This window comes from Onychostruthus taczanowskii, unplaced genomic scaffold (genome assembly GCF_017590055.1).
Source record: "Onychostruthus taczanowskii isolate IOZ18803 unplaced genomic scaffold, ASM1759005v1 scaffold140, whole genome shotgun sequence".
Classification (NCBI taxonomy): Eukaryota; Metazoa; Chordata; class Aves; order Passeriformes; family Passeridae; genus Onychostruthus; species Onychostruthus taczanowskii.
In genome coordinates this window covers 266,674-280,012 of record NW_024498574.1, presented here as the reverse complement: position 1 = coordinate 280,012, position 13,339 = coordinate 266,674, and the positions used below count along the sequence as shown (strand labels likewise).

The 13,339-nt window shown below is 34.2% G+C and overlaps 1 protein-coding gene across 5 annotated transcripts in view; it reads left to right on the top strand.

Moving 5' to 3' along the window:
- PAM (peptidylglycine alpha-amidating monooxygenase) overlaps positions 1-13,339 on the top strand; it is a 118,717-nt gene that overhangs the window by 92,995 nt on the left and 12,383 nt on the right. For 3 of the 5 annotated variants that reach the window (XM_041398112.1, XM_041398114.1, XM_041398111.1), the window contains 4 exons: positions 2,617-2,922; positions 7,624-7,753; positions 12,674-12,790; positions 13,162-13,234. In XM_041398112.1, coding sequence (XP_041254046.1) covers positions 2,617-2,922; positions 7,624-7,753; positions 12,674-12,790; positions 13,162-13,234 — 626 coding nt within the window. The remainder of the gene's footprint in view (positions 1-2,616; positions 2,923-7,623; positions 7,754-12,673; positions 12,791-13,161; positions 13,235-13,339) is intronic. The other 2 variants (XM_041398113.1, XM_041398115.1) reach the window with 2 other exon arrangements.

The window sequence follows — 13,339 nt, the reverse complement described above, 5'->3', positions numbered from 1 at the left end:
CTTCTGACCACTTCTGTTCTCTGATGCACACCCTTTTCCATACATTCAGACAGTTCCTAAATATTTTTAACTGCTGTGGTTACAAAAACCCTGCTTAATGAAAGCTCTGACAGGACAAGCTCAGCTTGGAAAATACCTCATGTATGCCCATGGATAGTGGCTATAGTACTCAAACTGCCCTACTCTATACACCAGTGTTTGAAGGTTTGTCATATATCTTATGGTCATTGGCTCAGCTCTAGAAAAAAACCAAAACATATCACCCTACTTAGACTTGAATCCCCAGTTAATAGCTTCCATAAAGACTGCTGACTTTTCATGAAAGCATCCTGTCCTAAAAATTATTCCCTGGGCACTTAATGTTTTTAAGTTGAAAAGTTGAATTCTCTCTTTTCTTCGTGTCCTCTATAGAGCCCTATCTGTTAACATTTTCTTTTGAAGCCACTAGTATCAGACACATAAACAAAAGAACTTCTTTGTCTTCTTTTTATTTGTTGAATCAACAAGCAATATCTATTTTAGCAGCCGGATTCATTATTCTGTGACAACACTTGCACACTAGAGATAAAAAGCAGCACTTTTGGCTGGAGCATGAAGCTGTCAAACTTCTTCACTCAAGTAGAATGAGCATTTAAGCTGTTAGAGTTCTGAAACCTTTGTAACAACTGTAGTATGTTGTTTTCCTTTTGCAGACAATAATTACAAGGCAGTTGACACACAACTAGGAGAGGATGAACTTTGCTTTTAAAAGGCCTGCAGTTTAAAATAGCATCAGGCTTGTTTGTTTAGGGAGACTTCTCACAGTTACATTAGGGAGAGCAGTGCTTTTACCACTCAGACCTCTCACTGGAAATGATTGCTTATAGATCATCTATAGGTCTTCAGCCACAGAGAAAACCAAAACATTTGTTCTGTATTTGTATTGTATTTGTATTCATTTAATTTTTAAAATGTTGGGAAGAAAAAGGCCAGTATAGAGTATTTTAATACCAATGTTTCCTTAGTAAAGGAAATTTCAGCTGCATTTCTGCTTCAGCACAAGTTGATGGTTGCTTTAGTAATTAAAAATCTTTCTCAATATAGATATGGTTTGTATCCAAATCTCCTGTGATATACTTTTGAAATGTTTGGATTTGTTTTGAATCAGTACTTGGACTTGTTAAATGACAGTATTAAGATAATGGAGTACTCTAGCTTTAAGAATTGCATTGGAAGCAAGTAATTCCCATCTGTTGTACAGCTTAATGATTTTGTCTCTTCTCTAATTTGCTTTGTTAATATCATTGAAATTGGGCCTGTTACTTCAGTAATTATTTTCTGACACATTGTGTCGTCTGGGATATTTCATTTCCAAGGGCAAGGAAGGCAGTTCTACTCAAAATCATTGAACAAGGACTGTTTAGTAACATGACAGATCCTCTAAGAATCATTTTCAAAAGACTTAATTTCCTCTGTCCCAAGCTGCAAATGATGATTTCTGGTTCTGAGTAGGTTTTTTTGGGTTTTGATTTTTTGTTTCTTGCAGGGGTGGGGTGGGGTGGTGTTTGTTTCCTTATTTATTCGTTTGTGTGGAAGCTTCATTATTTATAGTTTCACTTTTCTAAAAGGTGTCATATATAGCCTGTCATAAAATAATACAGTTTTTAAATTACAAGTGATTTTTGTTTGAAATAAGAGGATAACTACTTGCAGTAACTCTTGAAGCACACTGAACATCTCTTTCCACTCAAATAATGTAGTGGTATTTAATAGAATTGATAGTACTTTCAGGCAGCCAAGATACTTGGTTACTAAGTTCTGTTTTCGTGATTTTTTTGCTGTGAGCTATTGTTCTGGAATGTACTGAAATGTTTGTTGAATGCCTAAGAAAGTTACAGTCATAACTTTATTGCTACAAGCACATTGAGAAGGTAGTTTTCACTCCACTGCCAGATGATACCATGACTAAGGAGTGTTACTATTTGGAGTAAAAGAAGGAGTAGAACCCAGACTGAATAAATAAAAGCACATTTAATAGATCATGTCTTTTTTTTTACAGTGGGAATCTGCTTGTAAATGGGAAATGCGGTATTCTTACAGCTTAAGCTTCTTACACAATGACAGACTTCAAAAAAATATGTTTTAAAAAGTATCATGATTGTCTTTTACTGCCTTTGTAAGTGAAAAATTCCATAAAACTATAGAATTTTTCCCTCTTTGATTTATAACTCTGCAGTAGCCTGGCAAATCCAGATAATTTCATCATAAATACTGTTTTACTGAGACGTGCACACTTTTTCCTTTCCCTTTGCTTTCATTTTCCCTTCCCCTTTTTCTCTTGTTCCTTGTTCCCAAGAACATCTCCAGAGGTGATGATATTTTTATGCCAGAGTATCAGGTAAAAGTGAGCATCTATGTGTAATTTAAAGTCCGTAAGAATTTGATTGTATTTTTTCATACTAGAAACCTGGCTCATTCAGTTCCTGAGGCTAAACAGTTCCTCTTTGCTACTTTTGTCAATAACTGTTTGAATAACTTGGGTTACATTATACCTTGCTGAAGCCTTCTAAAAATACTCCATCTGTTATAATTGGCTTATTTTCTCTTTTACTCTTATCTTTTCTCTTTTCTGTACAGGTGATTTCTATTCACTCCTTTCTAAGCTGCTAGGAGAAAGGGAAGATGTTGTACATATGCATAAGAATAACCCTACAGAAAAAGCAGAATCAGATCTTGTAGCAGAGATTGCTAATGTAGTCCAAAAGAAGGATCTTGCCAGAGAGATCGCAAATCATGATGAAAGGGGCAATACTATTCTTGTGAGAGACAGAACTCAGAAATTTCACAGACTAGAGTCTACCATGAGGCCACCAGAGAACAGACATTTCTCTTTACAACAGTCTAAACATGGTGAGGGAGGCTGGGAAAAAGAACATAAAGGAGGTGGGTTGGGGTTAATTTTATACAATGAAATGCAATGCAAGAGCTGTGATCCGCATTAGCAAAATCTGAAGGGAATTTCAATGGAGACTTGGAAGTATTCTACATGGCATTCTTTCTAATTATTGCAATATTCTCCCTCTGATTTAGAGGTATTTCACTGGGGTTCTTTCCCCATCCACGTGTGAAGAAAGAATGTGTGCTGATGGCACAACACCAGTACTGCAGTACAGTATTATTTTCTACTCTTACAACTTTTACTTAATGATTTTATATTGGTTATGCTAAAACAAGGTACACATAGGATATAGTAGTCACAGGAAGTGGAGAATTTAATACAAGTAACTACCATAAAATGGTCACTGGAATAATCAATACCTTTTATGAGTTTGCTGACTACCTTAATCTATCAGACACACAATTTTATAAAATTTATTACTGTAATTCTATCAGATATTTTTCTCTCATTCAGAAAGAGTGGTAGGTAATCCTGAAAAATTCTTCAGAAGGAACATTTTCTGCCTATTGATTTCAAATTGGGCTTGACTCTCCAAATATTTTTGTACAGGTGGTTTTATTGTGATAGAAATATAATTTATTCCCTTCAGGTTTCTATGACAGCAGAAACCATGGAATTACTGTGTTTGTTTTACTTTCGTTTTGGTCTCTGTGATATCGAGTGTCCTTAGCCTTACTTGCTAATGTGGAAAGCCAGAAAATGCAGCATGTGATAAGTATCTCATAAAATAAGCTGATATGTGTGCATGAAAGCCCTCTGTATCCATAAGCTGTAGGCACACATGCCAGCTTTTATGTTGTAACCACCCAGATTGATGTTTCTAAGTACTTTTGTACACATATATGTATCATCCATCAACCATTTGATTTTTATTTCAGTTCGTAATGTTAGCATGTATTGTCTCTGCTTCTAAGTCCTGGGTTTGTATTTAAAAGAAAGCCAAAAATGAGGACTTGCCAATGTTACATTGTGTGATCCAGTTAAATAAGAGCCCATCAAATTATTGGCATAGGGACAAAAAAACAGGTGGAATGATTCTATGTGCCTGACATACGTGTAAATCGTAAATAATTCCATAAACCTGACTGGAATTAAATGTTCAAGAAAGTAATGTGGATAGTATTTCTTTTGTGTGGATGGTTTGTTCAGTTCAGACTAATAACATGTGGTGCACACAAAGAAAGAAGAATATTCCTTTCTGTTTTCACTGATCCAGAAGAGGGAATGTCAGTGAGCTGAATAAATGACTCAGTTTGACATATCTTACAGCATGAATTCTAACTACAGAAAGTATTTTCTTGGATAGGTCAGTAGCCATATATTCATTTGGGGTTAACTTGTTGGTGGGGGACTAATTAATAAATGAACTTTCAAATTATGCAATTTTGAGTTATAGGAAAAAAGTAAACTTACATTTTCTCAATTAGTATTTTGGGGCGTGTTTTTTTATGTTTGTAATACTTTTAATCACAGAATTCCTGACCTGCAGAAGCCGTCACTACCATCTTTTAGTAAAAGAACTTCTGTAGCAATAAAATATTTAAGCATATATTTAGTTTCTTTTTAGGGAAGTATTTATGTATTTAAAACAAAATCTTCCATAAGAGAATTTTCCTCCTCAGGGGAAGAAGTAAAGTTGTCTTGATTTAATGAAAAATTTATCCCCTTTGTAAGACCTTTACTGTATTGAATTTTAAAAATTCTCAGTTTTCTTAGGGCAAGACTCTGCTATTAAATTAATTTCATTTAACTGTTTAAAAATCACCAGTATTAAAATAGTTTAATATTTTTAGTCGTGCGAATATTCCAATTTTTAGCATGTAATTGGTCTGAAGTACCAAATACCTGAAATACCAAGTGGCTAATACAGTAAGTAAAGTTGTTACAAACATTCAAACTTTAATACTACTGCTCTTCCTGTACTATGGTTAGCTTGTTAACCTAGGCTGGTCATTAATCTGTCAAGTTGTTTAATATCACTGCAACTAGTACAATTATATCCTCTAAATATGTCTAAATATGAGAGTGTAATTCTCCAGTTTTCAAAACTCCTTTGTGTATTGCTTAATTAAATTTGTCAAGACTTAAATGAGTGCTCTGATCGCACAGAGTGGAACATGACTTAAAGTTCACAAAGTTAAAAGCTAGAATGATCTTCCAGGAAATTCTGGATATTAAATTAGAATTGTGTCAGTAAATAAGGCTTTCATCTTTCACTTCTTTAGAGACTTAATTGCATGTTCTAAATTTAGGTAATCTCTTCCTTTTTTTCTTTTTTAATGAAAGGAACTACTCCAAGTTGAAAACTAGAGGATCTGGTACCTAGTTTAGAGATCTCATTCACAAGAAAACTGGTGATCTTGTTTTTTCTAAGTAATTATAAATTACTTCAATGGGGAAACTAATTTTCATTAGTCTCATATGAAACTGTTCCATGGACCACTTATTCTCGTAGGGAAATAAGTAATAAGTCTTAGATAAAGGAAGTCTAAATTTATTGAGTTTTTGTAAAAAGCTAGTTGCTGTGAGATAAACCTGTATAAAGAACTTTCAGCATGGACTTGCAAAGGAAAAAGAAAATACAATACTCATTAAGAAATTTTGGAAAAAAGTGATAAAATCTAAAGATTTTATTGAGGCTAGAGCTCTTGTGATTAGATTGCATTTCACTGTACATTCATTTTATTGTTTTGATCTGTCAGAAATATTTTATTCCTTTAAGAATAAACATTTTCTATTTTATAGTGTGTGTTTTCTGAGAGACTAAATGGAGACCAAAATAGAGGTCCTATGTTTAGCCTTTTATTTTTTCTAGCTTTTTAAAAAAGGCTTAGAGGCCTCAGTAACATGAAACATAGACAAGCTTACTGGAGTTTAACGTAAAGTGATACTGGATGAGCAAGTGAGGAAGCAGATTCTCAATTTCCATTCTCTTATTCCTTCCAAATCAAAACTTCTGTGAATATACTGTGATCACAGCACTGCACCTGCTGTGATCAACTCAACTGATGAAGGATGAATACCTGTTTTTAACAGCTTTTCCTTTAGCGTGCAACTTTTGTTCAACTAAAATTTCTACAGGGCGGGATTTCTTGTTTTAGAAGTTTCTGATTACTGTCCTGGATACACTGCAGTTGCTGATAGCTTTTAGGTTTCTTTTAGGTCACCTACTCTAGCTTATGATATCACAGTCCAAACAGGTAAAACATCTCCTAGTCTGCAGTAGGTTTTCAGCACTGGTTTCATATTTCTCTTGAATAAGTTGTAGAGAATGATTTTCCCTCCACTTCATTCCTGTTGTTCCTTCTCAGACTACATCTCTTTCAAGTGAAATCCAAGGGGAGGGTATTATCAGGAGAGATGGGTTGCACAGGTGGCTTAAGATTTTATACATGGTTTCCCATTAATTTTGCCTTTAATTGGAAAATCACTTCCAGGTGAAGGTGAACCCTCTCAGACTCTTTGGGTGCTGTGTTTTAAGAACTGTGATCTGTCTTCTTTCAAAGCAGGATGCCCTGGCACTTTGTGAATTTGGAAATCTTTTTCACCTGCCTAGATGATATCCCAGTGATTGTGCTTTAGGATCAGAGCAGAACTCACAAACTTTGGGTGAACTAAAAATTGCACAGTAAAGCATGGTTGCTTTCACACACACTGACTTAGTGAAGTGGCTCCAGTTTCACATAACTTCAAAGAAATTGCTTCTTATTTGCCATCAGTTTGGCTGTATGTGCCTACATGTTAATTATGCATTGTAGAAATACCTGAATTATGCTCAACAAATCAATTTCTGAAAGGAAGCAGCCGTGGATTTCCTAACATGTAGAATAAATTCTAGAATTTTTCTTTCTCATTTCTTTCTATTTTGTCAGAACTAGTGAGATCTCTTTGCCATTACATTTTTTATTTTTGATAATCTAGTTCATTTGTCTCAATACACTGCCAGAGCCACACAAGAGCAATCTCTTCAAAATAGTATTTACGTAGGTCATCTGTGAGAAATTAATCCTTGCAGTCAACTCTCAGCCACTTTTCAAATATTGAACAGTTTTTGCCTTTTATCCTTGTCACTCTGCTTTTACATAAGAGAGATTGAAGAGACCATACTTTTATATTTTTAATGCCAAAACTTAACTAACTCCCTTAGTTGAGTTTTATCATTTTACAGTTTAAGACACGTACAAGAAGTCTTCTTTTCTTAGTGTTAAAAGCTTTAATAGAAAAAAAACAAACCCAAACATTATTCACCTTACACATGTTTCGTTTAGTGATTCATGGTATTTACTATGCATTTTTTAATCAAACACTGATAGGTAATATTATAATTTTCTTGCTGATTTCAGTTGTATATTTTTGTAATCTTTCAGTGTAGTAAGTATTTACGGAGCTTCTGTACATATCCTTATAAGTTGGAGAAAAGAATGGAATCAAAAGCAGTTTTTACATTTCTGTCATCTATACATAACAGGTTGCCAGTGCTTGTGCATGATTTACTATGTTAAAACTATGTTTGGAATTGAATTGCAATGCATTGAATGGAAATACTGCATGTAAGAAAATGTCCACGTAATTCCCAATAGTCTGTACCAAATGCCTGTTAACCATAATTGGATTTATTTAGAAATAAGCTAAATACATGATTATCTTTTTCATCTTTTTTTAAATTTATTTATTTATTTGGTCAGATTTTCACATAGAAGAGGCTGTGGAGTGGCCTGGACTAGACCTCAAACTAGGCCAAGTTTCTGGGTTGGCTCTGGACCTTCAAAATAACCTAGTTGTCTTCCACAGAGGTGATCGTGTTTGGGATGAAAAGTAAGTAGAGACCCTTGCCGAATGGTGACTTAGAAGGTTGGATTCCTGTGTGCTGTTTACATACCTTCTCAAGAAAAGACAGCCTGAAGTTCTTTTTCCATTTAAAAATTCAGTTCTTTGGCTGAAAGTGTGTTTCAGAGACTCAGAATAGAAATGGTGACTGACAATTCACGATGTTGAGTTATTAGATCTTTAGACAGTAAGAATGTGTCTCCAGAGGAAAAGAACATAGTACATTTTGTCCTTAAACTGTATGACCACATTAGTATGATATTCACTGAGATTAATTATCCCTACCTCTCCATGTCTCTTAGCAGGCATTATTAGCCTGGGTGAATAATGTTTTAGTATGGTATACTGCAGTTAGTACTTGGGTTAAGACATGCAAAGCTATGTCCATTCTTCTTTATGTACTCTGAAAAAAAAGGGATTGTTAAAAGGTACTCTCTCAAAACAAACTTTGTTTTACCCATTTGATAAAATTTGCTACATTTAGCATCACTCAAACCAAAAAATGTCCGAACTCTGTAATGATGGTCTAGTGTTTGTAAAATTATATAGGCAGAGGTATATTATTTTAAGAACAGAACATTCCAATAAAGAGTACTGTCTTTATTTTTGCAGTGTTCTTATGTCTTTGATTTTTAAAATTGTCTATGTGTTTATATGGATACTTTTGAAATTGAAAGAGAATACTGGGAGAAGCAGTACAAGCCTGTAACATGTTATGTGGCCCCCTATAAGGCTAAAGGGGCTAACAGCCCCTATAAGGCTGTTTCCAAATCTTGATTAATTCATTTAAAGATAACATCATGTCTGAAGAATAGGACAGTATTCTGAACATTATGATAACAAATTATGTTTAGAAAGAAAATAAGTTATTTAGGTTTTAAGGTAAATAACATAATGCAGCAGATAAGGCAATAATTTGTTTCTCATACAGTATTCTCATGTGTCAGTGATATCTCCAGCTCAAGTGTATACAAATATAGATTAAATGATGCATTTTACAACTTGTATTACTCAGACTTCAAGTATTGTGTAAAAGCTGGTTTTTTATCCTCCCATTCAAGAACATAAATGCTGTTCTTTATGTTGTTGAATAACGAATTGTAAAAATTTTTGAAAATAGGTTGGTCCTTCTAAAATACAGATTTTTGAGTGTCTGGCAATTGAAGTATACCAACAATCCAGAGCACAAAATTTGAGTTTTGAGATCCAGCAGTATTGGGAAAGCCTCCAGGTTTTAAACAAAACAAAACAAAACAAAACAAATTCTCTGAAACAGCAGGTGTGCATGATGAATCAGCCATGTTGAGAGAGACAACTTCAGCTTCATTATGTGGCTGAAGAAGAAGATTTGAGTTGTGATATGTAGCCTGGAAATCCATGTATGTACCACTAGTGCTCAGTAACACTACACATGGCCTTCCATAAAGACAACTAATCATGAAATCTAGTACTTGAGGGGTTTTGTTCCTAAGTCCTACTTTTTTTCTTCTTCTTTTTGTGGAGCATAGTTAATCAATGTTTAGAAAATGCAATGTTGATAGGGACCCTTAAGTCATCTGAACTAGAACTCTGTAGGCCTTTTATATAGAGTATGATGATTTTAAAATGTGATTTTGAAAACATGCCTGTTGTTAAGCGCTTGTTCCACATCTTGTGGCATGGAGAAGAGGCACACAGAAATGTGCTCATCCAACCAGCCTTCCCTTTTAAACTTTGAGTACATACATGGGCATTAAGTTTGGGGTCCCCTTCATGTGTTGTGGTGAAAAAGGAAGGAGTAATGGGTGTTCTCATTTTTCAAGAAAAAAAAAAAAAGGTTATCTGAAAGGGGTTTATCATGACAGTTGTACGGGGGAGGCATAAGAAGTTATCAGACTTTTAAGTTAACTTTTATCATTAGCTGCAAATACACAGTTAATCGAATATTCCTTACCAAATTGTAAACATGATAAATCAATAGCCTGAAAGCCTAGAATATATTTTCTGTTTCAATGATTCACCAGCTTAGTATAGAAACAAATAAAACAAAAACAATCTGTGCTGTTAGGCTATGCACAAATATTTCCAATTCATTATTAACAAATGCCACAAAAGCTGGATCCTCATTCAGTTTAATATAGCTGGTTGAATGATCTGTGCTGTTGCAAAAGGTAACTTCAGTCTACTTTAGAGCACAAAATTTATTCAGTGACAAGCAATGTAATACAGTAGCAGCTTTGCAGTGGCTGTAGCATTCCTTCAGCATGTGATTTTAAAAAAATAATCCTCTCAAATAATTAAGGTTCTTCTACAACATTGTCTCTTCAGTTTCAGAAGAGTCTTTGCTATAAGCCACATGTATTGTGTAGAATGAAAAAAATTAAAACTATTCAGCTGGCTAAGCAGTGAATCAGCTGGAAATTATTTTGCATTTGTGATGAAAAATGTATGCTATTTATCCAATTTATAAAGAACTTACTAGGGAATATCAGTTACATTCTTGTTAGTGCATTCTTATCGAGGTACTGAGCACAGTACCACAATGGTGATGGATATTGATCAAGAACAGACCTCAGGGTTCTGCTTTCAGAGGTTATGAGATCAGGTGGTCTGTCTAAATTTACTATGTAGCCCCCAAGAAGGATACTAGATTTAGCATTAGTGTGAAGTGGCCAGATGAGGAGAAGAAACATAACAGTGGAATTACATTGGAGTTTGAAATTAGAAATAGTAGATATGCAGTGGATTTTACTTGTCCTTCAGTATCAAAGTGCAGGACCTATCAGGACACCATGTTTTAGAGCAATATGACTACTGTCTTTAGTTGTTCTCTTTGTGTAGTTTTAGTCTTGCTGCTTTTAAGCTGGAAGTAGTCAGCATTGTTTGTGTTCTTATTTATCAGTTAAAACAAAGGAACATTGCCTGGAAATTAATCTCAAGCACTGGGAAGAATAAAGTGACTGTGATTTTGTAGAATTCTAGTCATTCTCCTAGAAGAGAAGTTTGACAGGGAGAAGATGAATGGAAAATCACTCCCATAAACTCAGGTTCACTAGAATTTCTCTGCATACCATACAGTCTCTTTTTTACCCTGAAGTCACTTAGTTCCCAGAAGAGCTGAGAATAGCAGGAAATACTTAGGCGTCTAGACAGCACCATTACTAAGAACCAAAATCGTAACAAGGAAAGCCAATAATTATTTTAAGTAGTCTAGATAGTCAGTTCTGCAGATACAATCATGTTTTCGATGGGGCTTGTTTTGTACAATATCTACCATCACTAAGATTCTTTTCTTTGGTTATTTGTGTAAATTTTCTGCAGTTATCTATGTAGATTAAAAATAAGATTAGTTCAGTCTGTTCATTGTGGATGCCACAGTTTGGTAATCAATAGCTAGAGCAAGCCTTATAAGTGTTAGACTACCCTTTTAAAATAAAACTTCAAAATGAAGGGAACTTGTCATGGCAGATTACTGTCATGAATGGTAAAGAATATAACAGCACCTGCTGAAGCATGTTCAAACAAGAAGGTACAACACCAGTATAGGCCTTTGTGTGTCATTACCATTTATCCATTGTCTTCCTCTACATGATCGCAGAACTCTGGGGAGAGTTCTAGTAGCTTTCACCTTTGGTTTAACCATTCATAGTCAAAAGGATTATTTTGACATCAGACATTATTTCGACCAGAAATTCAATAGTTACATATAGTTACTATATGCAATGGCAGTATCTAAATACTATTTTTTAATCATAGCCTATGCAGAAACTTAAACACATTCTGTATTGATTTTTCTAGTTATATATAAAGCCGTTATTGCTTTTCCACATTAAAAATTCTAGGAATACAAATATTTAATGTTATGGAGATGTGAGACTGTTAGACCTGTACAATACATAGTTTTAATGGCTTTATTCATAGCCTTCTCTGTGACTACAAAGTATATTCTTGTTTACCAGCTGGCATCAATCATTGCTGGATTTCTCTTGGGATTAACAAATGGATTTAAAAACACAAAGTGGGAGCAGGGAATGGGCTTTGTATTCATGCATTTTTCATTCACATAAAACACCATGCTCTAACATTTAGCCTGAAATGTTGTTCAAAATATTTTACACTCTGTTTACCTTCACTAAAAGCTGAACACATATTTTAACAGGTTAGAGTTAGAGACAATGTCTCTGTAAGGATACAGACAACTATAATTTTAGTTTTTGGAAGCATATGATAATTCCATTCCTAGTAAATGTCCTCTGGAAAGTTTATCCTGATTCTTAATGTATGAAACATGGCATGTACAAATGTTTTTTATGAATATATTCTATGTACTCTGAAAATTGTGTGCAATTTTGTGGGATTAGGAGGAATGCACATAGTATACTATAGTCTTGTGTAAGCACACTGTGAAAAGAATAAGAACCATAAGAACTGAATCTTGTAGTAGTAAGCTCCAGCAAAATACTGAACTGCATATGAAAAAAGCAGAAGACACACAAACAAGCAGAGACTGCCTTAGATGGTACAAAGTATACCTGGTCTTCCTGGCAGGTATGCCCTGGCAATTCCCTGTATCTTTTTCCTTAGGCTATATTGTTGAATTACTCATTTCTGGGTTGCCATGAATGAAATTATTAAACAAAATAATTTGAAAAAGGGTTTTTACTTACTTTAGGACAATCTTTAATTGTTGCTGTATTGATTTGGTGCTCCTTTAGTTTAGAAGTCATAACCTCAGTAGAAAATGCAGACATACAACACTATTAACTCATACAATCATACAGTGATGCAATAAGGTTTATATTTAAAGAAAAAAGAAGCCAATAACCCCACACTGGAACTGAACTACAAAACTTGGCTTTAAGTTGTGTGTATATTGTTCATCAGTAGAACCTTCTAATGCTGGCTTTCTATTCCACTCTTTTTGTACAGTTCTTTTGACAGCAAATTTGTCTATCAGCAAAGAGGACTTGGACACATTGAACAGAACACAATTATTGTCTTGAATCCAAGAAATGCAAAACTGCTTCATTCCACAGGCAAAAATATGTAAGTTGAGTTTTTTCTCGTACTAATTGAACTAATATTTCATATATTTTATGCCAAAGAGTCCCTAAACTCATTTTTGTGTGTTTTATATTCTTTTTCTGCATTTATATACAATTGTGTAATTGTAGCCTGAGCAAATAAAGTATTATTCAAGTAAATAAATAATTATTTAGATGAACTGAATTTCATAGCTGAGACACTATTGTCAAGAAAATTCTAAGCTGTAAAGCTGTATTTTTCATTAAATGCTATATGTAGTTAGTACGTACCACACTTGTTTTTGATCTGTCAATAAAAAATTAAATCTTCGCATCTCTATCATTCTCCAGAAAAATGATTTTAACTTCATTCTCCTACATTTGTGATTGCAGGTTTTATTTACCACATGGTTTGAGTGTAGATAAAAATGGGAACTACTGGGTCACTGATGTAGCTCTTCATCAGGTATGTTTCTGAAGTTTTAGTATCAGGGCCATAAAATTTTGCTAAAAAAATATTTTTATTTTCCTAGAGATTTGACATACATTGCTTATCTAGGTCTGTTTGGAA